The 27,200-nt window shown below is 32.0% G+C and overlaps 1 protein-coding gene across 1 annotated transcript; it reads left to right on the top strand.

Annotated features, from left to right (window-relative positions):
• Nucleotides 1–2,003: 2,003 nt before the first annotated feature.
• On the top strand, nt 2,004–27,200 carry LOC139516307 (leucine-rich repeat-containing protein 74B-like). The gene is made up of 12 exons (XM_071306342.1): nt 2,004–2,362; nt 14,108–14,584; nt 15,180–15,367; nt 17,205–17,312; nt 17,927–18,020; nt 18,851–18,900; nt 20,673–20,840; nt 21,166–21,360; nt 22,588–22,683; nt 23,337–23,594; nt 26,230–26,309; nt 26,832–27,200. Exons 2-12 carry the CDS (start codon nt 14,200–14,202, stop codon nt 27,013–27,015), a joined length of 1,806 nt encoding a protein of 601 aa, XP_071162443.1. The 5' UTR covers nt 2,004–2,362; nt 14,108–14,199; the 3' UTR covers nt 27,016–27,200.

The raw sequence follows: 27,200 nt of genomic DNA, 5'->3' as shown, positions 1-27,200 counted from the left end.
GAGTTCGTGATCTTGTGGTTAAGACCGATGGCTACAGTGCTGAAAGTCCTGAGTTAGATTCTCACTTGGGGTGCTAAAAATATCAGTACATCAGAAGGGTAATTTTCACCCTCTCACACACATCTTTGTTAATGTTCCGGGATTGTTGAAAACTTGCATATTCATCAATATTTGATTTTGTGGTTTTAACAATCCAGACAGACAAATAGCAATAAGGTGTTTAGGAAAACATGACCTAAAACCTCCTTCATATATGACAAAAATACATGGGAACTCATATTGAATGGTCAAATGTGTTCAATATGAAAATTGAAATTAAGATGGTAAAATCAAATATTAGCCGTTACTGTAAATGGACTTAAAGTATGACTTTTCAGCAAAGGGAAATGACACGGAAGGGGCCAAATAGTGTTCAAGGGGAGCAAATGCTATTTAAATTAGTATGCAGGTTTTAAATATAGAGGGAAGTTGAGTCATCTTTTTGGGTGAAGTTAAATACTGACTAGTGTGTGGTTCTCATTGGGTCTAAGCGTGACCAATATTGACAATTTTTCGCAAGCGTGAAACGTGAAAGTCAAATTATTGTGTCATGAAAACGGGAAATGAGGTCTGTCGTGAAAACGGGAAATGGGGTTCTGCAGGACCCCGGAAATGACAAAAAAATGAAAATTGCTCATGTACATAGTGTAAGCGGGATATGGGAATCTGACAAAACAGTAAGTGGGATCTGGGATCAGAACACCCCCCCCCCCCCAATGAGACCCCCTTATGTAGATTTACCTTCTAATTCTATATAAAAAAAACACAACTAAGAACTACGTTTAATTCACTTTGACTACTGATATGCAAACCTAGAAATATTTCATAAAATAGTGATTGAAAGATTCATAACACTTTGAAAGGATAATTCAGACACGTGTTACGCGGGGAGCATGTTTTAAATTTGTTTACAAATAATAATGTCACGTGATCGCGCACTGACCTCAAGTTGCATCGCCCTTACAATTCACTAATACATGACCATTTTCATGCAAACATGCAACGTGAATGTGATTGGTTATCATATAATACAGAAATAATGCATGCACAGTTTAAGAAGAAATTAGTTCAATAAATCGATGCGATTTTCACTTTTGACACGAATAGGTCGGGTTGACATTACTGTCATCGGAGATAATATTGAGATAAATGGGATAAAACGGACCGTCAAAAAGGTCTAGAGGAGCACATCAGTAGAACCTTAACATTAATAAGTAATACTTACCAAAATTTCTCTAATTAAAGAACTATATAACTGAAATTTCACAAAGATAACGGTAAACATTTTGTTGATGGTGATGATGCTATTATCGATCCGTTGAATTCAGGGTCAACGGAATTTTTTGCGTTGCGTTTAAATCATTGAGGCCATCTATTTTTATTGCGGGTTCCACATATATAAATCGGAATTAAAGAAAAAATGGAATGTTGTTAGCAGAATCAAAACAGAAATGATGAACATTGCAACATTTTCAGCAAAATATAAATAGGATGGAGGATCTGTGTATTCACATTATTTGTAAAACTCTCCTTATTCTTGTGAAGCGTGTGCTTTACATCGAGGCTTGCTATGCTTATCATTGACGCCACAGTACTTCAACCAATCAGACAATGTTTATTTTGGGCATTTGACTTTTTATAACTCAGATTTTGGAATATTTTAATCGAAATTATAGAAAAATGGAATGTTGTTAGTACATATAAAATAGAAAATGATGAATACTTTTAGCTAAAGATAATTTGGATGGGGGTTCTGTGTATTCACATTATTTGCACAACTCTCCTTACTGATGCCATATTTTGGAATTTCCGTGACCTAAATGGTTCGCGAAAATTAATATTTTTATATATAGTATAGTAATAATATGATGTATATTTTGTGTCACTGAAGAAATTTACATGTTAAATATTCTATTGATACGGGGGCATAAAATGTAGACTATAAAACGCTTCTTTTTCACATTTGTCTAATATAATCTGCACATGTTATAATACCGTTTGTCGTGATATGCAGTCAAATAAAACTTTAAATGTCAGATTATCGACGGTAGAACACGTGATTTTAACATCAATACACAATCCAAATCTGCTTTGTGGATTTAAAAAGAAGTGGATAAAGATTTCAACATAACTGTTTATTTACTTAACGATGGTTTGATCTGTTATCTAAAGATCCGCTGATGGTCTGGATCAACGAACAATAAGAATTGATATTACATTTTATTATTTTCTGACGGTATTATCCAAGACAATTGGTTTTAACAAATTAATGTTAGATTAACTAGTGTGTGTTTTTAGTGCGAAACATATCTGGAAGCTAATGGTAAGTACAGTATATTTGATTTTAAAATTAATTTATATATAACTAAATGATATCCAATAGTTATACATGACTATTTTGTGTTATATGAATGTATATATTAAAAGTATTCGAAATGTTGTTTCTCCGATAAAGGAAAAGGCTTTCCAATTTGGTTCGTAAGTGTTTCTCGTTTTTCGTTTTCAGACCGTTGGTTTTCCCGTTTGAATAGTTTTACACTAGATATTTTTGGGGCCTTATAATTAAAGCTTGCTGTTTTCGGTGCTAGTCAAGGCCCGTGTTGAAGACCGTACTTTGTTATATTATTGTTCGTTTCTGTGTGTGTTGCATTTTAACGTTGAGTCGTTTGTGTTTTCTCTTATTTTTGAGAAATTGAGATAAGACGTGGCACGGTACTTGTCTATCCCAAATTCATGTATTTGGTTTTCATGTTATATTTGTTATTCTCGTGGTGTTTTGTCTGATGCTTGGTCCGTTTCTGTGTGTGTTACGTTTCGGTGTTATGTCGTTGTTCTCCTCTTATATTTAATGCGTTTCCCTCGGTTTTAGTTTGTTACCCCGATTTTGTTTTTTGTCCATGGATTTATGAGTTTTGAAAAGCGGTATACTACTGTTGCCTTCATTTGACCTATAATGGTTTACTTTTACAAATTATGACTTGGATGGAGAGGTGTCTAAGTAGCAATCACATTTTGTACCTTTTTCAAATTTACCGTCTTAAAGTCTGAAAAAGTCAAACCAAAATTCATGTTTAATCGTGTGACTGGTAAAAAACCGACAGCACTATATTTATATTTATTTTATGTATCTCATAACCTTTCTCCAAAAGAAATATTTCACACCTGTCTGTTATTTACGAAACTTACTTAAATCGAATAAATACTTGTGCAATTTGATTTACATATATTCAATTTATCTTGGATACAATTTAATTAAAAATAAAAATTGAAATGAAATTGACACGAAATTGACAGACACAGATTTAGTATATAAGGCTTATGGCAGAGATTATTATAATTGAAAAAAGAATAATATTTGAAATTCATAAAGAAAACAACAGATTGAAGTATTTTTCTAAACATTCAAATATTGACAGATTAACTTTTGCTATTAAAAACTGAGCTATTTTAGACTTATTTTAGATTGCGATTGATCAAGTGAGCTCTGATCTACATGTAAGCTTTAAACAAGTCATTTTTTTCAAAATATTCAAATATTGACAGATTTAATTATTAGCTGAGCTATTTAAGACGTAGAGATTGCGATTGATCAATTAAGCTCTGATCTACATGTAAACTTAAAAAATTAAAAAAATATTTTTTCTTCAAAATATCCAAGTATTGACAGATTTAACTATAAACTGAGCTATTTTAGACTTAACGATTGCGATTGATCAAGTGAGCTCTGATCTACATGTAAGCTTTAAAAAAGTTATTCTACGTTGTATCAAAGATTAAATACTGTTGTGATATATTAACCTTTAGCAACACGTATAATTTCAGCGTTTCAAATTCATAATTATTTAACAGTTAATCCATTACAACTGCGACTAATAACCCTATATATTAGCACCATTCAAGATTTATTTAAGAACTTAATTCACGAAATGGGACGAATGTCATTAAGTACCTAGACAATAAAAATGCATATCTATTGATTTCACCAGTGGCGTATTCATGGGGTCGTGTTAGGAAAATGGGGGGGGGGGGGGGGGGGGGGGGGGGGGGGGTAAAGGCCATACTTCACTCTAATTCGAATGGAAAATATTTCATATTTAAGTTTAAAGTTGTCCGAAACATTTCTCGAGTCGCATCGCTTGGCAATATATATTAAATTTTCTGCAATTTACGCCTCTCTTTAAAAAAAATCATGGATCCGCCCCTATTCACAACATTGAATAAACCCCCATTTGAATGAACATAAGCCATGACATACACCATAATTTGAGCATTGTCTTTTGGGTTGGGTTCCTTTCGTAAATTCGTGTAATTTTTTTTTTATATAGTGTTGTGCAGACTCGTTTTTCTTTTCGACATGTTTCTTTTGACTATGGTGTTGTCTTTATAGATGTTATATATTGACCTTGTGATCTTTGCTTTTCTCTGTTGTTTCTTCTTACATTTTTACGGATTTAATGGTTTTACTATCTGTCTTCCTCAGTTAGAAAACGACTCACAATTTGATCTTAAATAAAATGGCAACAATTGAGTCTCATTTTCCCGTTGAAGTTCAAGTAAAAACAAATATAGGCGGGTGTTTATTGCAGAGCATGGTCTGCTTACACTTCTCTGGTGCACCTATCGTTAGTTCGTCCCCGGTTTTTTTTTTATTGGGGTCATGTTGCTAAGTATTAAGTTTTTTGTGTATTGTTTTGTGACTGTTGTTCGTCGTTTTTGAATTTGTCATGGCATTGTCGGGTTTTCTGCTACTTCGTATTTTTAATTGTTTCATTAGTATTGTCTGCTAATTTTATACTAGTTTATGTTCAGTATCATTATTTACAGCAATGAATCCTGTAAATCCACTGAAAAATTATTTCGTTCGAATAACAACATTGTGATTGTAAAAATATAAAGAAATTGAAAAATTCAAAGAGACGAAGGTAAATTTAAAACTCGGAGTCTCCAATATGAAGTTGCAAACAGTTAACTTACTAATTAATTGGCATTCTTACCACCACACTTTTATTGCCATTGGTTAACTTATTTTGATATCCTGCATGGGGTTAACTATGTCTTTGTTGTTTGTAAACTGGGTTCGTCAAAACTATTTATGTACCGTTTGTGTCACAATGATACTATTTTATTACCAATCTTTTGTCTATTTATGATATCAATGAAGGATTATTTTCATTGTCCCTACTATCATAAAATTCATTTACACAAAGTAAATATAAGATAAGCTTAGGAGGGTAAAAAGGAGTGTTTTTATTGTGGTGTTGCATGTAGAAGAATATCAACAGTTAAAACGTTTTAAGTTACAACTGCTCAATAATTTATATGTATATTGAATTTCCTACATATGCTAATTTTAGCATATTTAAAAATAGTGATCAAAGGTACCAGGATCATAATTTAGTACACCAGACGCGCGTTTCGTCTACATAAGACTCATCAGTGACGCTCATGTTAAAATATTTATAAAGCCAAACAAGTACAAAGTTGAAGGAACATTTTCATGACTATTGGACTAAACAGTACTGCTTAACTCGGAAATGGTACAAATCGGCTTACTAACCAGACGAGGCTACGTATTTGTACATCCCAAATAGACAAATGCATGTCCTCTTTGTCTTTGCTGACGGACGGATGTAGTATGGGAAACATGTTTCTGTATCTCAATCACTGAAAAGGGCCGGGAGGTAGACAATGATTGATGATTACACTAAAAATGGCAATCAAAGTACTCAAATGCTAAATTGTACAGGGAGAGCTCCGTTTGCGCCAAAAATGCGCCATTTTGCGCCACAACTTTTTATCTCCAATGCTACGTTTGCGCCATAAATAACACATACGATTTGGCCAATTAAAAGATATATGACTTCCCTCCTCCTTTATTCTGACTTGGAACCGACAGTTTATACGGTCAAATGTTGGTACATGGGTACTTCCCAATGTAATGTATGTAGTTACTTGTAACTTCACTTTATTGTAAAAAAAAAACTACCCCAAACATTTAAGGAATGACTGTAATATTTTTTCTGTCTATGAAGAAATAACATAAAAAATTTGGTGCACACTGAATAACACGCGTAGCGGGTTATTTAACAGTGTGTATCACATTTTTTATGTTATTTCGAATAGACACAAAAAATATTACAGTCATTTCTTATAATTTAATTCTAAATTCCATTCTAAACCGTAGAAAACCACGAAAAAACGTTGATGACGTCACGGTCACATGACTAAATTATGTCTATGGGCTCATAACAAAATAACGTCAGCCAATCAGAAGACGCGTTACATCCAAAATTAAATTATTGAAGGATGAAATGCATAAAACGGTTCACAATAATTGCCGTGGAATGCTTCTGCTCCATTACTGGTACGTCTTGTTGTAGATAGACTGAGTTTCAGTCCATACGGATGGTGGGAACGAAGCACTGTGTCATCAACATATGTGGCTAAAACATTATCAGCAAAAGCTTCTATTTTCTTCTCTTTTGGCATAACTTGTATTAAATATTCAGCAAGGCAATACGTTTTCTTCCCTCTCTCTGTACATGGATTGTCTTATGCATTTTAAGTCATTTCTCTCCAGATGCTCATCTTCATGGTAAAATATCTTCAAACATATGATACTTTTTAAGCCAAAAATAAGAATAAATATTAATCAATACTATTTATGATAGATATATGTACAGGTAAATTGCGGCAAATGAGGAATATTGGCGCAATTGATACATTTGAAAATAATAATTTGGCGCACATGATAACCCTGCAAAACAGTAATTGGCGCAAAAGGACTGCTGCCATTGTACTGTGGTTCAAAAGTATTTCTCGTTTCTCGTTTTTTATATAGGCAAGACCGTTGGTTTTCACGTTTGAATGATTTTACATATTATAGTAATTATCTGTGGGTCTTTTAGCTTGATGTTCGGTGTGAGCCAAGTTTCAACGTGTAAAGGACCGTATCTTGATCTATAATGGTTTACTTTTATACATTGTGATTTGGATGGAGAGTTGTCTCATTGGCACTCAACTCATCTTCCTATATTTATACACTGACCCGTGAAAACTTGCTTTCTTTGTCGGTTTTCTTTAGAATAGAATCATTAGAAATATTCTGGGCACTTGCCTATCCAAACCATTATGTTTGAAGACCCCACGTGACTTTCAAGATGAAGAACATCAATAATTTTCACCTTTCTCTGTCGTGGTTATTTTGAAGTGTTTTGTCCTTAAATACACAGCAATATGCCCCTATAGGCTTATAAGGACAAAAAAAGTTAACATGATAGAAAAGTAGTCTCGATCATCCAGCCGCTTTATTTTTCAAAGTAGAGCGTCCGCTACATTTAAATATGCGTCTGGGTGATCGAGACTAGATAGAAAAGTTGCTTTCTTGCTTACTTCGATATTATTTTGGTAGGGGTGTGCCATTTTTGCCTAAAAAACGTACCCATTTTAATATAACATTCACTGAAATTCAGTACCTATAGTTATATAGATATTTAAGAAAGAATGACCTATACTTATATACAATATTTAAAATATATATATGATATTTTTAAATGTCAAATACTTCCATGCAGAAAGGTGCAAATTTAATCAGATTTGCAGAAGAATAGATTGAATTTATATATGATATGTAGATCATACCCCAAATCAATATACAGTTATCAAACGTGAATGCATTTTAATATAGGATGTCATTAAAAAGGAGGGTCATTTTTATATAAAATCTCGCAAAATTATGACCCATATTTTTGGCACATCCCCATATACCCAATAATAGGAAGTTACCCCCGTGCTTTCTTGTCAATGTAATAACAAAAGAAGATAAATTTCCTATCCCCATTCGCATCAAGTGCTTGTTTTATGTAACTTTCAGGACAGACAAGAGCAGCAATTAAAGACCACCGTTCTCTAGTGTTACATGGTTATTTTCAAGTCTACGTCTTTGAAGTGTTTACCCCCTGTAAATTCTTTCCCCCACCCCTTGTTTTAATATGTAAATGCACCACATGGTGAGAAAAGCACTTGCGGTAAGGAGCTACAAAAATGATATAATGACTTCAAGTACATTAAAATTTGACACTAATTGTACTTTTCCGAAACACAATTAAATAGTGAAACCTACAAGATATCTACAAATCAACTTAAATGTTTCTAGATTTCAATCACTTTGATAGATTTAAATGAAAATTGAACTTTTTCGTTATCACCATGTCTTTGTACAATTAAGTTTAGATCGATATAGAATTTCAATATGATAATACTCATACGTTATTGACATTTTAAACTTAAAGGACGAAAATTAAGATTTGAGATTGTGTTGAAAAGGTGAACTTACATGATGAAATAGGAATTGTTTGATATATTAGATTTAATTTTGTGTTTCACAATTTGATGAAACATGACAAGTTGCACTTTTAACATCAAATGGAAAAATTAACGACCTTGACTGGCTTTACAGCCCTTGCACAGTTGGCCCTATACTTTGCGCCATTTTGGCAGTAAATATTTTTTACCATGTGGTAATTGATTGACATAATTTATACTTTTAATACATGTTCTCTAGAGTTTATATATGATATCAATTACATCTAGTCATTGAATTACTGAGAGAGAAAACAAATTGTTTTTCAAGCGACCACACTTGCATATTTATAAATACAGAAAGAAATTGATCGAGAAAAAATCTAAATGAATTAAATAAAAAATGATATATTTTTACTGTTGCTCACGTATGAAATGTTTAATGTATTTTAATTTCAATGAAAAACTTCAGCCTTCTCTGTCAGACTATCCTTTGTGATTAAATTTATCAATTTAGTTTGTTATAATGTAAATCATTCTCTATTTTCAAACGTCATTGAAGTCATGTTGAAAGAGTGAAAGAAAAGTTAGATCGTTATCTTGTACATTTGAGTGCAGAAAATGTACACTTTAATCAATTATACAAGCACCATTTGTTTAAAAAAAATATTAATTAAAGAAAATTTAATACTATATTGTTAGTTTGTAACGATCGTTGCACAATGTATCAAAATCGGTCTGTCATTCATCTTAATATTTTTATCGAAAATTTACCTATATTTTTAACCAATTATTTTTACGCAAAAGTTAGGTTCTATTCATAAATGAAAGACTGAAACCAAATATTAAATAAATCAGATACAATATGTAATTTTAAGCAGGTCGGCCGGGATCAATGACGAATTACTAAGTTTGGACTGTATACGGAAAAATATAATAAAATGCGGAAATTTAGCTATTCAGCATTTTAACGTAATCTGTGAATTTTTGATGCAACGATTCCCTAATTCATACTAGGGTATCATAACATTCACTCTACCTACGCATGGCATCGTTTATTTTCTGACTGGACGTGGCTGCGTATCTTTACATCCCTCTCATCAAAACGGATATCTTGGACCTCTACATTAGCTCTACTGTCGGGGTTGTCATATTTCTAGATATGTATCAATCTTTGTATGCAATTTAACAAAAAAAAATATTTTTTTACATTTTTGAATTTGTTATCGTGTAATTGATCATGAGGGCCTAAAAAGATGTCAGGTGCTCCGGAAGGGTACAGAGATCCTGCTGCTGTAAGGTTCAAATTACGTCGTCCTCGTTTGGAAATATCTTATATATAAAATACACCAACACTACTATAGACTAGCTATGACAAAACATGGAAACAACACGCATTTTAAAATTCAATGCGTCCGATGCGCTTTTCTGGATTTACCTCCATCAGGAACGCTCAAAGCCAAATATTTGACAGTCAATGATGTGTAAACCGAACCAGTTGAAATGCTATATATATAATAAAAAATGACACAAAATAATAGCCAAATCCTTTTAAAGCTGAGGGGGATAGGACCTTTATCGGGACTCCTCGGGTGTTTTTAAGCTCGGGATTTCGGATTGACCGCTTCGGGATCCGGGAATTCTTTTTTTCGAATTTCGGGACCTCGGGATTTTGTGTTTTTAAGCCCGGAATTACGGGATCTGGTGTTTTAAGTACGGGATTTCGGATCAGGACCCCTCCTACCCTCCATCAAAGCTAACTTTGCCTGAGGGAGTTGAAACTTCAATTCCTTGTAATTTCAAAATTAATGAAGTTTGTATAATAAAAAATAATTGAGATACTGTAACACCTTATTGGTGTTAGGTCGAATGGGTTTATCTACTTCACACTAATATAGTATTGTCTATGCAGAATGGTAGTCTTCAATGATTTAGGAGGGGTCTTTCAGCGATCTAAGCATATGTTATTGAAAAGCATGATAAATGCAGGGTATCCAATTTCATTAAACGATATCTTGGTGTTTATAAACATGTCGTCTCAAGGTCTCAATAGTACATTGAACACCAAGAACGAGATTCAAGCATAGACCTTGAAGAAATATTTGCGTCTCATTGAAATTAACACTTTAAAGACGTATTATTTATTTCGGTAAAAAGTTTCCTCAATTTATCAAATTTTTTATTCACCGATTTTTCTTAAATCTATCTTTTCTTTACTCTACTCATCTGACGTCAATTACATTTTATGGATCTCACCATTGTTGCGGTAGAATTCATTAATGACGATGGCACCTCGTGTTATTCAAATTATTTCATTGACTGTAGTCTATTATTCACATATTTCTACGTATTGAAAGATTTTTAAATAATGACATATTCTCCACTAAAAAATCATGAAGGTCAAACTTTGAGTTCAATATTTTTTGTATAATGAATATACAATTCAACGTAGTTTCGATTTAGTTTTTGAAATAGCAGCTTGTGGGTGTTGAATTAATTTAATGCACACGTAACTTGTAGCGTCATATTTCAAACCTGTAAGACATGTCACGGTACTTTTCTATCCCAAATTCATGTATTTAGTTTTGATGTTATATTTGTTATTCTCATCGGATTTTGTCTTAGTGCTTAGTTCGTTTCTGTGTGTGTTACATTTTAATGTTGTGTTTCTGTTGTGTCGTTGTTCTCCTCTTATATTTAATGCGTTTCCCCCAGTTTTAGTTTGTAACCCGGAGTTTTTTTTCTTTTTTTTCTATCGATTTATGAGTTTCAAACAGCGGTATACTACTGTTGCTTTTATTTGTCCTTTGGTCTTTTATGGGTAGTTGTTTCATTGGTAATCATACATGTACCACGTGACGTCTCATTATTTTCATATTAGAGCGACATCATGATATATCAAGACCACCGATAGTTTCAGACCAGAGCATCCAAGAAAAATGCACACATTTGTTTTTACTTAAATAATTCGATTTAAACTTATACGAAAGTTTCTATTACAAAATAAAAAAATAAAAAAAATAATAAAAATTAAAAACCAATTTTTCAGAGAACAATTGAAGGTCTTTCCACCAAAAACAATGTGTTTTAATATGAAAGTTGTAAAATTTAGTTTAAAATGTCATTTCAATCGTCAAATGATAGCTTATTGTGCGCTAATTCCCAAAATATATGGTTTCTATACAATATATTTTAAATAAGGGAGATAATTTGTTACTTCCGGTTTGAAAAATATTACTTCCGATAATATTTGAATATTTACTTGACACTGATTCCAAAAATATCTGGTTCTATATACTTTTATATTAATAATTTTTTTTAGCTACTTTCGGTTTACACAGGATCACTTCCGGTTGTTTTTTTCAAAGTTAAATGGTTTGATACCTTTTGCCAAAAGTCTCATGGCTTTATCACGTATACATATGTGTTAAAAGCAAAGGTCAAAATCTGAAAATCAAATTAAGCTATGACCTTGAAATCAATTTCAAGGTCATAAACCAAGGACCTCAAATCAAAAGACCATAGGTCTTAATTATATTTGGTTCATGAGTTATATCACCATACGCATATTTTTAAATAGAAAAGGGGAGAAAACTCCCTTTTACGTTCAACGTACCTTTGCGATCAAAATTTACGTGTTACGACATGTCGTAACTAACAATTTAGTAAAAATAATTTGTTGTTATCTTATTCGGTTTTTGGGAATAAGTGAAAATAAATTATAAGCCAAATTCAAAAATAACAATAGACCTTGACCTTTGACCTTGACCTAATTTCCATTTTTTTGGACCAAGGACCTCAAATCAAAAGATCCTAGGTCTCTATCACTTATGGTTTACAAGATAGAAATGCATATCACTTATATCAAATGCATAAGGGGAAATAACTCTCATATGGAGCGTTCATATTGCTTCGGTCAAAATAGGACAAATCATGCGAAGGATATAACGAGCAATTTTATAAAATAAATTTGTCATAATCTTTTACGGTTGTGAAGGAGTAGTGGACACAAGGAAAACAGTGTTTGGGGAGATAACTCCTACAAAAAAAAGTATTCGGTTACGCAGGCACTGTTTTAAGATATAAAGTAATCTACGAGTTACACACAAAACGAGAGGGTAGGGAGAGAAAAATGATTATTATGATCAATCATTAAGTTCAGTTTTATAAGCATGCCTCTTTTATGTTTGACCCTGTTAATTCAAACCTTCTACATAGTTCAGTTTCAGACTGTTATGGTAACTGACAAAATGTTCGCCCTGCTTTTAAAATACCGTAGACAGCGTAATATATCCAATTTTGCTTGTTATATTTAAAAGAAGAATCATCTCGACACACTTGGGGTAGAGGTATAATTTATCGAAATAAAAGAAATCTATGATCCACTACAAAAGTCATGAAGGGTGTTATAACGCTGATGTTCCCAGGGTCTTTGCTCTTTGTGACTATCAGTTATTGGACAACCGCCATCTTCCTAAAGATATAACCTATGCATGAAGGTTGCTACAACTCTTCTTGTCAACCTAGCGGTGTATTGACGAATATTTAATGATCTTGTCATATTTGTTACATCAATGTGTATATACAAATTCCTTTGTGTATACACAATCGACAAGTGGGTTTAAGTTAAAACAATTAGTCCATGTTTAATTAGTAAACAACGTTAAATTGGATAGTTGAATAGATTATTGATAACAATTGTGTCAAAGAGTATGACAAATAATAATTAAAATTATTTTTATCTTTTGATAAACAATTTAGATAATGCTGTTTCATCATAAAAATTATGATTCCAGGTCGATGTTTGTAGATTTTTTTGGAAAATACAATTTTCATATTATTAATATTACTGGCAAAATGGCTGATATGTTTTTTTTGTTTTCAAACCTTCTATATGCAATAATAAAACCTTACGAGTATCAAATGTTTTAATATTTTACAAATTAAGAGAATTTATGGGGTTATTGGTTAACCAGACCAAATCCCAACGACACAATTAACCAAATGACATCTTGAAATACTTATGCAGGATGGTTGTGTCTTGTTCTTAAGTACGATACATGTTACCCATCCTGAGCACCTGACATCACCACAGTTTTTTTTTTGTGGGGGTCGTGTTTTCTCAGTATTTAGTTTTATAAGTTGTGTTTCTATACATCTGTTTGTCTATTTGTCTAATTCATTTTAGCAATTTCGTTATTAGTTTATTTTCGAATTAAAGGTTTGAATGCTCTTTTGCCTCTCTTTTAATAGATACATATGTCCATTATCAAATCTTGACTTCTTCCAATGCTGTGTATTTAAGACAAAGGACCATAGTCAAAAGTTAATCAAGTATACCTGAAAAGTAAACCTCATTATTTGAAAGGTGGTCTATTTAATTCAAAATGTAGTCAAGTATACACAAAAAGGAAAAAGTTTAATTTGAAAGGTGGTTTATTTTGTTCAAAATGTAGTCAAGTATTTATAAACACATGGCGATTATAAAATTAAAGTTTTTAAAATGACATGCAAGGAGTTTACAGTTACAATGTAGGACTAATTCTATATTACTACAAGATTAACGAATTAAAATATACAAGGCTATAATTTGAACTAACGGAATCATGTTTACCCTTCACAGAACACACCATTGATTCTTATATAAACTTTTTTCCTTAAACTTGATACATGTTGTTAAATTCTCATTTATATCAATTATTCATTCATATCTAGACGTTTTTATGGAATACATTTAAACTGTTTAATTTTGATCTTGATTTTTCAGATTTAGACATTTCAACATAGAAATTGATATCAGAATTTGTATGCGTATTATGATTTAAAAAAAATGTAAAATCGTAAAATGATTAAATAAGAATGACATCATTTGTACAAGTGACATCTTCTGCGCCTAGTAATAATAATAACAACAAGATAAAGACCGCAAGACAAAAGCGATCTTCAATATTGTCTCCCCTTCCTGAAGATAGCGACGAAGAAGAACCACAAGCACCAAAACCTCCTACGCTAGACGATTTCATTCCTACAGGGCAAGGGGTATTTCTCACGGAGGGAGATGATAGTTTTGGAGATGATAACGGCAACGGCCAAGAAGTGTGTTCCGACGAAATTACTCTAAATGGACTTAATGGTGATTGTTTTATTGATAATGAATTTTTAGACGGAGAATTTGTTTCGGATGATAGTTCTGTGCAATCTACTGACGAGGATTATGATACCGACTTAGAGGTCAACGAAGAAGGTAGGTGAATCGTAAAAACCCGAAGATAATTGAAAAGGGCAATAACATTTGCAACCCTAGCCTCTTTCATAGTTGTTACCCGTATAAACAATACATAAATTTACCGTAGTATATATAGGTAGTAGAAAAGATTCATGGCTCATAATTTGATATTTGGTACGTCAGACGCGCGGTTCATCTACACAAGACTGATGATTGACACTCGAATCAAAATAGATGAATGACCAAATCAAATACGAAATGGAAGTGTAATGAAAACTAAAAAAAATTCCTCAAACGTGTGCTCTTCAGAACATTTGACTGACGCAGTTTCTGGTACGAATACATGAGATTCCAACTTTGATAATAAATGAGCTATCCCGGTTGAGTTTAATTCATTTTTGTAAAATACGCGTCATTTATATAGAACCATTTGATCTATAATACATTTTTGCTATGTGACGTCAATTTTTTTCCGGGCAGGAGATCAAAAATTGAATGCATGTCGTCTGTCATTTTCAATATCAAAATTCAAAAATATTATATATACAAGAATATATACAGGAATATATACAGGAAAAACTTAACTTTTAACTCCAATACTTTTATATTACAGAATGGTTACATCCTTCGAAGAACGACTATCATGACACAACGGGGAAGAAAAAATACATGAAAGTGTGTAGTGACATGGGTATACATCCTGTATCATATATTGTAAATAACTTAGAACAGAAAGAACTCAAGCTTCGATTTCACGGTCTTGATCAACTTAGTATAAAAGCAATATCTATCCCTCTGGAGGTAAATATTTCATGTGTTGCAGTAAGTTATGTGTTATCATGAAAAAGAAATACCATATATAAAGTTTAAAGTTTGCCAAAGAAACTATAAAATGAAAAAGTAAATATAACATAAAACATAAAAGTTATCATCCTTATTTTAGACAATGAATTAGTTTTGTAGCACGAAAGTCCGTACGAGTGGTCCAATATTTTCCTAATTTTAAGGCAGTTTCCGTTTATCTTTTAAACAACTGTTACGCTGGCAAATTCTCGTGAAAATGATGGTAAAATTAGATTTTCACGTGATGTTTTGGTTTCTATATTCTGTAGTCGTTCATTACTCATTATATTATTGTTCGTTTCTGTGTGTGTTGCATTTTAACGTTGAGTCGTTTGTGTTTTCTCTTATTTTTGAGAAATTGAGATAAGACGTGGCACGGTACTTGTCTATCCCAAATTCATGTATTTGGTTTTCATGTTATATTTGTTATTCTCGTGGTGTTTTGTCTGATGCTTGGTCCGTTTCTGTGTGTGTTACGTTTCGGTGTTATGTCGTTGTTCTCCTCTTATATTTAATGCGTTTCCCTCGGTTTTAGTTTGTTACCCCGATTTTGTTTTTTGTCCATGGATTTATGAGTTTTGAACAGCGGTATACTACTGTTGCCTTTATTCAAATCAGTATTGTTATAAGTAGTATTAATTTTTCTGTATTCAATTGTTTTCACCATCATTTCCAATTCTGTCACCCCATCAAAATCCTCGTACATCAGTAACAGGAAACTGCATGTTACTGAATCTAGAACATATTTTTCTATCATTTCAACGGTTAAACTACTGTTGTATTTTACAGTGTTTCAAATATTGAAACCATAAAACTTGGTCTTCATAACTTACGAAGTTTGAAAAAAAAATCGATATTGGCAGGCAGCTTTTACTTTTCTAATGAACACATAGTTCTACATGAAATAGTTCTTTAATCATAAGCTTTACCGTATCACAATAATATCAAGGATCTTTGACTTTTACAAAGCTAACATCCGGATGTCAGTCTTATTTGACAACACGTCTGCCTTTTAAAGCGGCATGACTTCCGGTGAAGCAGAATTTCACACATTATTAATGTCTTTGAAGCTCATGTCTAAAGTCAATTAGGCTGGTTCTACTCCTGTCATCTGGGTATTTTCCAAGTCAGATCTATATGTCAAACATAGTCGGTTGTGAGCAGAATGATTAACAAGAAAGCCTGATAAGCGCGAGGTTAATGTATTTTGTTCTCTAAGTATATCTTATGATATAATTGACAAGTTATTGCTGGACTAGGTCATAAAAAAAACTGTTTCAGAACCAAATGTTGACTGATATATATATAGGTAACATCCGACCATCGAAAGATTTATTGATTGGAGCCTAGGCTGTCGAGTGGTCTTGCGCATCGGATACAGTGCAGTCGATTTGGTGCCACGATATCTCAGTAGCATGAGTTCGAATCCCGGTGAGGGAAGAACAAAATATTTGCGAGAGAAAATTTACAGATCTAACATTGTTGGGATGATGTTTAGACGAATTATATATAAAATAATCTTTCTTGTTTATTTCGGTGCTTTTATAGTATTCTATATGGCATGGTTTTGCCTATTGTTGATAGCGATTTATACATTGTTGCTTGCATCGTTGTCTGACAGTCTCCGGTCCCTAGTGGATAGCTGTCTAATTGGCAACCAAACCATGCACATCATCTCATTTTTGTATTAATAGTTGTATGTTGTCAATATTATACACGAAGTAGTTGCCAGTGTACTTCATAACCGCCATGATTAATCTGAAGAATTGAATCTTCTTTTTATTTGTATTTTTAGACAAATACAAATGTAGAAATATTAAACTTACAAGGAAATGGTATAGATCCCCTAGGAGCTAGATGTTTATGTAGGGTTCTCCGAGAGAATCTCTTTTTGACAGAAGTGGTAAGATTCTTTTATTTTTAAAATAAGCATTCTTAAATACCCTTTCAATAAAAAGAATAAATAACATTTGTTTCAAGGTCGATGAACACAAAATAAATCGAAATAGCATTTGTATTCCTAACATATATTTGGCTCTGTACATATTCTATAAAAGTCATTTTAGGAATATTTAGAGTATGTCGAAAATAACATTTGTTTTGACATTGATAACGATTTATTTTGGAATAGTTCAGACCAAATGAAGGTTATATTTTAGAAATATAGGTCGAACAAACTTTTAAGATTGTCAAAAAACATTTTTTTGTATTTCAATGATCAAACAAACAGTTATCAAAGGTACCAGGGTTATAATTTAATACGCCAGATGCGCGTTTCGTCTACATAAGACTCTTCAGTGACGTTCAGATCAAAAAGTTTATAAAGCCAAACAAATACAAAGTTTAAGAGCATTGTTTTCAAAACATAGTTATTCGTTGAAAAGTGAAAGCACAGTAAGCGTCTAATTCTTTCACAATGTTCAATACTTTCTGAGCTGTGAATTTAGATTGTAAAGTTAATTAGAAGTCTACAGAACCAAACACAATCATGATTAATGTAAACATTGCATGTTGCAGGTGCTATCGGAAAACAAGATTGGAACAGAAGGTGCTATAGCATTATGTCAATTTCTTAAAGGAAATCGCAACTTGATTAAAGTTGACCTTACAGGTGAGGTACCGAATAACTGTTTGAATAGGATTAATCGGTTATGATTAAATACATTTGAAATTAGTTTATTAATAAGTTTGTTTAAAGGATAATCAATCATTATGGAAAATACTCAGAAAGACAATATCAGGCATCAGAATGATTTTCATTAATGTTTTGAGTATTTTATACAATTTGCATACCCCAATTCCATCAATATTTGATGTTAAAATTTCATGGTAGCTATAACTGACCCCATAACTGTTTTTGAAAAGAAATTGAAAGCATACAATAATAAGAAGAAAAACAACACGTCTGTCTGTACTGATTTGCCCTATATACTTTGTTTTTGCAAACTTGTACATTTTATTTTCACGATAAGCGGACGATACTTGAGGTATAACTCTAACTCTGAAGACGAAGACAAACAACGTCATGGCAAATGCTCAATACGACTATATACATCTATGACATACTATATTGACATTATACTATTCCCAGTTAACATTAGAAAAATATAATATATACAAAAAATTGATCCAAGTGTATTTAGAAAAACAAGTATTATCTAAACAAAGAATTTCAAAAGTAATAGAGCAAAGGCAAGCATTAGAGGTAATAAATAATTTTTAAAATAAGCGCTTAAACAAAGGACAGGAAAATCTTTAAAAAAAACCTATTACAAAGACAATCACCTCAGAGCGTACGAACGATAATGAATTGTAAAAACAGAGAATGGCATCAGGTCCTCCTGCCATTTCCCTAACAAGAAGTTTAAATACGAAATGAATAAGTAATGTCCTATTCATCAAAATTATAACTTCTTTTAAAAACCAAATGTTTGTTTACAGATAACGAGATTGGAGATTCTGCGGGACAGAGCTTCTACGAAGTGTTAAAGGTATGAAAACACTACAATATTTTCATAAGTTTTAACGATCAATGTAAAATATTGATATTAAACGACGGAGAAAGGAGTAAGGGCCGATTTTGGCCTCAAATTTCAGGTTCATATAACGAAAGTTTTTGGACACTTTTTAAACACTTAAGTGTCTATTTCAGTTGATTCGATTAGTGTATGTGAAATATTTTAACTGATTTAGTCATTTAAAACGCTCTGATTCAACTTAAATATGAAAAATTTATCAAATGTGCCAAAAAACGTAACTTTTCAGATGGTAATTTCAGGAAATATTCTATTGAAATTCATGCAAAAACGTCACTTTTTTTTACCTGTCCAATATTTTGTTGTGTTTTTTTCCTAACTGAACTTTTGAAAATTTCACTACGATAAGGCCAATGCAAGGCAATGAACATCTGAAGGAATCATTGGAACAGCATAATTTGGGCTTTAGATTGGCATCGATCATATTCGTGTACCAACATACAACTTCGGATTTTAATTTTTCTAGATTTATATATATTTTCTTAGATATTTCTAAATCTGATATATACTCGTCAGTTCATAAATGTTATTTCTAATTTAATCAAGTTAATAACTCTGTGATTAGTTACGCTAATAAAATCATGGATACTTATTCCAATGGCTAACTATCCGTCATGAAAATGAATCAAAGGACCAATTATTGTAATAAATTTTACGAATAGGAAGCTGGATATTGGAAAACTATTTCCACGTTACAGAACAAACAATTAAAGTAATTAAAACATCAATCTTAAATATGGGGAGCAATTTAAGAAATTGATTATGATTTGTTAAGAACAATTATCTTGGGTTCATATTTCAACTGTAGATATAAATACATTTATGCTGTGCAACCAGTGGTAGTATATTATGAGAAAAAAAAACTAGCAATTACATTTTAAGTTTTAAGAAATTTGGTTAATTTTTGGACATAATTATAATAAAACCCTGTTTAAATGATTTTTTATATATAATCACACAAATGTTCAAACCACCTTTCTTTATTTACGTGTCACACTCTATAGAGCCTTTATTCCAGAGGATGTCATAGTTCCACCTGCCAAGGCTGTTGTGTGTTAAACGTTATAAGCTGTATCTAAGGCCATTATTTATGATTTTTTGCTCTATTTCAAATTTTGCTATCTCGATTATCGTATAGTGATATATACGGTATGAGTTTTGTTTATGAACGTATGACGACCTGCAGTACTAGTTAACATCCTTATATTTGATAACACAATGCTCTTCAATGGGGACGTAAAATCCGCTGCCTCGTTGACATTTCTTTAAAGGTTCCGTATGCGAACTGTTGCAAGGCTAAATTACGGTCCATATGCAATGTACCCCATATTTCAGGGGGAAATCAGATTCCCCGACCTTTGTCCCATATGGTAACTATTACAAGACTAATTTGTTGTCGTCCTGAACATGCACCAAACATTTACAAGCAACACTCAATCATTCATATTTGACGGATAATTGTCATTCAAACCCTATTTGTTTTTATTGAAGTTAATATAGGTTAAAGTAAAAACATACTGTTATTTTTTTTAAAACTTTCACTGCATTGTCATGCAACCGTTTGAATCCACTTTCCATTATAACACTAAATCTGAAAGATTGTATTTCAAACAGGCGGCTTAGCATTTTAACTGACTGGTTTCGTTATATCTGGGAATGTTATAAGGACTAATTTACTTACAGGACACCATTCAAAGATATGCAGTGTGTACAATGCTTTTTTTCAGGGTAACAAGTCATTAAAAGAATTATTACTTGGTAATAATCACTTTGAAGAAAATGCCGCTACATGGTTCAGAGATGGTTTGTCAGAAAACGACACATTAGAAATTATTGATTTAGGCTGGAATCCGTGGAAAACGAGAGGAGCAGTATGTCTGGCCGAAGGATTGGCGGTATGAATTCATCAAGACAATGTCAATATTCATAAAAATGAAGAAAGAAGCATTTTATAATATTAAGATATAACGGAAATCTATTTCTCGCATAATCAAATTGCATAAATTTTTAAAACGGCGAAATAGATATTTCCAACACAAAATGTATAAAGAAAGACAACACAAATATTTTCCCAAACTTTAAAATTTCTGGTAATAAATAAGGCGCTTACTGTGTCAAGTAAAAAAATATGTTGAAGCCAAACTCAAATAAATTATTGTTAATATATTTGACTCGTCTGATTCAGTTCATTTTTAAATATGATTTTTTTTTAATTTGTAGGAAAATGTCGGACTACGGCGTGTTCGGTTTGTAATGGCAGGTCTGGGAAAGTTGGGTGCGCAGTCATTAATGGATGCCCTTTTACATAACAGGACTCTACAAGAGCTAGATATAAGCTATAATAGGATACCAGTAGAAGGAGCAAACTGTATAGCTTCCGGACTGAAGACAAATGATACTCTTAAAATATTAAAAGTATGTGCCCTAAAGGTCAAATGAGTCATAATGACGGGTTTTCACCTCAGCTTATATTGGTCAAGAAGGCAAACAAAAAATCCCAAAAAATAATAGAAACAACAACTACTAGTAAATTGATTTTGAACTGCAACATTCATTTTGATTAAATTCAACCTTTCATGACTAGAAAAATTCAGTTGTTCTTGTTTGTTTATTTCAATTAATTTTCAGATATATTTCTCACAGATTATTTACTCTGTTCTTTCATCTTTCTTGCAGAAATTAAGATATAGCCAGATAATATATACTGTTTAAAAGAGAATGAACGGAATTGTCTGAAAATGAAAAAAAAATCGCATTTTTAAATGTTATGCGTCCATAGCGCTATACTGAATTCGCCCTAAAAAAGCAAACCATAAATATTAAAAACCAAGTATGTTTAACTACTTGTATTTATGTGCAGCTAAATGACAAACAGGGATCTACAAGAATAACTGAATTCGCCTAAGTTCAACTCTGTCTGTCGGCATTCGACCTTATTGAAAAGCGTCAACTAGTATATAAAACTGGATATATAGACCACTTTCGAGTTTGTCCTTCACCGGAAAAACCCGTCAATTATGCGCGCCTTTATGACGTCATTTACCAGATAGAGGGGATCGCCTGTGTCCCTGCTCTGTTAAATCTCATCAAGCTTTTTAGTTATCGTCATTGTGCAGGATAAACTAGAAATAATGTTTATTCCGTAGGTAGTTAAAAACAATTCCCTGATGACAGCAGTGGTGATTGTCAATTATGAAAATTCAATTTGCCGAAAAAGTCCTGTAATATAGCGTCATAGTTTTCCAACCACTTGTTCAACATTGGAACGGAAGTGACGACGCCCCTAAACGCACGAATGATGTTCACTAAAACGAAAGTTTTTGACAGAAAGGCATCGAACTCGAAAGTTGTCTATTGCTAACAAAACATTTCTACATTTACCTCGAAGAAACTACTCGAATAATATCATTGACTAAAAGTGACATGACTTTTTATGTAAAAAACAAAATAATTAAAATTTTGCTATTGAACTGTAAGAAACAAAAAAGAATTTCAAGTAATTCTCCAGGTCGGGAGTGTGACAGTTGTTGTCATTCGTTCGATGTGTTTGAGCTTTTTGTTTTGCCATTTGATTGTGGACTTTCCGTTTTGGATTTTCCTCGGAGTTCGGTATTTTCATCATTTTTACTATTTACCTTATAGATAGGAAATAATCCATTTGATGCAGACGGTGCCATGGTAATACTGGAAGCCGTTGAGAGTAATGAAACATGTGCAATAAATCTTCTAGACTTTAGTGTAAGTATTGAACCCTCGTTAACAGTATTAATCTAGCATGGAATTTTTGAAACGCGTTTCGTCTACAAAAGACTCATCAGTGGCGCTCGAAAAAACAAATGTCAAAACACAGCATTAAAAATATTTAAATAGAATTAACATTATTGAACTAGCATTAACAGTAGTATTCAAATATATATTCACCTTCATTTAAGGTCATACTTTTTTTCTAATTTCATCATAGATAGTCAGCACTAAAATTTTAGAAAGTCAAATAAGTTTAATTTCACTATGAATTTTACTAAAAATATAGCGTTATTTTATTCAATTTGATCATTTTCTTAATGTAATTTCGACATAAGTTTGCTGAAAATGGAATCTTCTTATTCATCTAGATGTTCAAACATTTTCTCGGAAACTTTGTATAGGTAAACTTATTCTATGAAATCAAGCTTGCAAATGTGTAGTGGTAACCATTTTTTTTTTAACAATTGAGCTATTATATTACAAAAATGTCAGTATGTATAGCTAGGTACCTTAGAAGTCAGAAGCCTGTTATTTTACAAATGTAGAAAACTTAAAAAAACAAACCGTAGGCAGCCTTTTTTGACAAAGCTAAAGTCATTTTCGATACTATTGATATTTATCACATTTTCTTCCAATTATCTTTTCAGAATATCATGGTTAAAATAGAATTTAAAAAAATACAGGATAGACTCATGACTGAGCGAAATATGAAAATAACAAACGAAGGCGTTCTTCCTGACACTCAAACGGATCCAGAAACATTTGCAAAAATGACAGCTTTCCGTAAAGATCCAATTGAAGCTTTCAAACGGCATGTTTATAATTGTGGTGTCAATATGTGTGATGTGTTTAATGTGGATAATGATCTAAAACTTTCCGTCGTAGATTTCAAAGATTTAATAAAGGTAAGGTTTAATTATAAGAAGGTCTTAGGTAGGGGATATTTTTTTAAAATAAAATACCATAGAATAAATTGTAAACGGTTTGGATGAACGGTAATAATTTATATTTGAAGAAATTCCTTCTTTTTTCAGTTTGAAGACAATTCCATAAAAATAAAAACGTATTTATGTCTAACATAGGTTTCGTTATTGATAACTACCGTTTAGAAAGTAATAATTACATTATTTGTAAGTTTCGTTGTAATAAGTCATTTTGATTGGCTAACAGCAATCCCGCGTCACTCTTAAATTAACCTTAATTTTAAACACGAGCTTCCAAATAAAAGTGCAATGATTAATAAAAGAAAAACAAGATAGAAATCGTGTTTTCATGATACAAGCCAACAAATGTAATTCCAAGTAATGAACGCTACGTTTAGTTACTTGATATGGTTGTAAAAGCGTGCACAAGTGAAGAATGAACGCGCTTCATAGAAAATGTACTTAGGTCAACGTCTTTAGATCATAATAAATCTACAAAAGAAGCATTTAATTTTTCATGAAATATTTTTTTATTCAAAATGAACCGTACAAAGTACAATGTCATACCAACAGATTTTTGGGCAAAATGTGTTTACTATTTAGAACCACTTAGCGAGAAAATATTCAATCAACAAGACTCAAGTTGTGCGTAAGCCTTTTAACATTACCATTGCAAATTTTTACACAGAAAAACGACCAATAGCCCAATGACGGTATACAAAACGCAACATAGAAAACATAAATCTGAGAAACTAGGAACCCCGATAAAAACCGGAAGCTAAGCTAATAGGGAAATAAATAAAGACAACAGTAGTAAACCGCTGTTCAAAATTCATAAATCGATAGAGAAAAAACAAATCCGGGTTAAAAACTAAAACTGAGGGAAAAGTGTCAAATATAAGAGAACTAAGACACAACAGAGAAACAACACCGAAATGTAACACACACAGAAACGAACTATAATGTAACAATGGCCATTTTCCTGACTTGGTACAGGGGATTTTAAGACAGCGTTTCTATTATAAATATTTTAATTGTTTTCTCTCTTTATACATAAAGGGGAACACAGATCGTAAATTGAATAATATCAATATTTTAACGTCAATGATACACTAAAATACCGTAAAGATAAAACAAAAAACACACAGAGGAGACCAAGAATTTTTTCCAAAGTACAGAAGTAAATTAACGAAACGCCATGTTCTAAACGGAGAAAACTATGAGAAGGTCCGAATATAATTTTGTATAAAGCTTTACTTCAAATTGGACATGACAGTTTTGTTTGAAGAATTACAACAACGTTGATCATAATAATATATTCATACGGTCACATTGCAAGAATAAATCGGTCAATCAATTTTATAATCAACACTTATTTTCAAATTGCAATTAATCTTGAAGCCCTGAAGGCTGTACATTAATGTGTTGAAACCAATTATATTTGTTTAAGTCATAAATTATGAGCTTATTTACTTCATTCTTAAAGCAATTGCTGCAATACCTTATCAATAGGGATAATTGAGGTGATAATTACTTAACCAGGATAAACAAAGCAGTTAAGTCATTATTGGATAATTGGTACCTGCAAAAATTTCAATTAGAAATGAATTAACATAATTATCGTAAAGAGATCAAGGAGGTATTACTACAAAATCGATACTGTCTTAGCTAAATAGTAGATTAAATAGAAGGGTTTTGGTCCGAGGTTTTGTTGTAAGGTATTTAAGATTAAAAACTACTGATCCATATTAAAATACAACTTCAGACAGTATAAGACGCTTAGGGAAATGTAGAACAGTTTTTTAATAATTCGGTTAAATGTGCATTGCTACATGTATACAAAATCAAACTTTTCTTCTAAACCTAAGGATGTCTTATTTTAAAGACCTAAATATCTCATTGCCAAAATATCCCCCTTTTTTTCAAAGAGAAAAAAAGATCAGAGGTCTTTCTTCTAAACTTTTTTATGTCTCTAAATGTTTTTTGAGCAATTTTTATGATAAAATTCTTTTTATGAATTTTATAAGTTGGCCTTCCCACTGTGTTGTTTCGAGACCCACTCGCAGTCTTGTTTAGACTAAAGCGCGTCTAGTATTCTAAATAATAAGTATGATATACTTTTACATTCAGTAATTTTTGTTAACAAAAAATCAATAGCACCATTTTGATGAAGTGCGCCATCGTTGTTCGAATCCATAAATAGAACTTTTAAAAGAGCGAAACCCTATTCGTTTACAACATAAGCCTCTTCTGCTATGCATGCGTCAGATGTCCCTATGGGGAATAGGAGACGATGTATTTTTTTCTATCGTAGATCAGATAACTTTTCTTTTATCAAAATATCTTAGACCGGTAAAACATGTTTCAAGTTTCGAGCTACATACCGGTTAACCTATTTGTGTCGATTCCAGTAGTTATTCCACATAAATAAAGGCAACAGTAGTATACCGTAGTTTGAAAAAAGTCATATTCGATTGATGGCGAATCATTTCTTGTGAAGGAAGAACGCATATGTAAATCAATTCCGCAAAGTTTGAACATACACGAGCATAACATACAAAACGTAAACTACAGCTGTTCCATACCAATGTTAATTGTTCGGTTTCAATTTAAACAGGGTGCTGGCATTGATATCCAGGGACAGCATTTCTCTTTTTTGATGAGAGTTTTAGAAGAAAATGGAAATGTTAATTATTGGTAAGAATCTATTTAAGCACCAATAATGTCCACCTTCAAAGTTAGAGATTCTGTTTAACAAATGGTAACCACTTTGTAACTCTTAATTCTTTAACACATGTTGGTCCAAAAGTTTATGGATAACCAACATTTGCATGCATATTGATTACATTTTCTAAAATGTCTAAAGTTTACTGTAAAATTGAAGTTTAAAATTGTTAATCGACAAATAAATAAATGTGTCAAATTGTTTAATTGATTTGCTAATATGACACTAGCCAGTCGCGATTGTCTTTTAATTATTAGGCATTGATTGGTGGTTATCAAATGCAGTTTTATAAGAAGGGTTCAAATAATTTTCCGATACTGTTGTTTAGTTTTTTCGCCTGTTTCCTCTTGTTAAATATGTTTCCTAACTTTTTGAATACCAATGATTTCTATTGCTCTTTGCAAATAATTAAAAAATAATTAAACTCAAGCAATAGTCAATTTCAATATCATATATAACTTTTTAATTATAATCTTGAAATATTCTTGTTTTAGGCGTTTGTTTGATAAAAATTCAAACGATGAAGTTATGGAATCTGGAAACCCAGGAAAGCCACGTGTTACAATAAAAATCGTCGAAGAACCGCGACCAAAGGGGAAAAAATCGGCAAAAGACAGAAGTGAATCAGCTAAATCAACCAAAAAGAAAAAGAGTAAAGATAAAACAAAGAAGAAATAATATTTCATGTCAAAATTGCATTCCCCTTTCATTGACCTCATCAGTGCCATAGAATTTCGCCACTTCGTTTCATGTCATAACAGTATACATGCATTTATTACAAGGTTATGGCTTTTTACAATGCTTTGTTATTCTATTCTTATAGTTGTTGATATATGCATTAATAAAGTCAAAATGAAACATAA

Source organism: Mytilus edulis, chromosome 3 (assembly GCF_963676685.1).
Source record: "Mytilus edulis chromosome 3, xbMytEdul2.2, whole genome shotgun sequence".
Classification (NCBI taxonomy): domain Eukaryota; kingdom Metazoa; phylum Mollusca; class Bivalvia; order Mytilida; family Mytilidae; genus Mytilus; species Mytilus edulis.
This window is presented reverse-complemented; position numbering and strand designations above follow the sequence as displayed.

Excerpts from the sequence above, each read along its gene's own strand:
- LOC139516307 (XM_071306342.1), top strand. The coding sequence starts at position 14,200 with ATGACATCATTTGTACAAGTGACATCTTCTGCGCCTAGTAATAATAAT. Across the intron at positions 15,368-17,204 it reads CAATATCTATCCCTCTGGAG|ACAAATACAAATGTAGAAAT; the intron begins GTAAATATTTCA and ends TTGTATTTTTAG. Across the intron at positions 18,901-20,672 it reads GCTTCTACGAAGTGTTAAAG|GGTAACAAGTCATTAAAAGA; the intron begins GTATGAAAACAC and ends GCTTTTTTTCAG.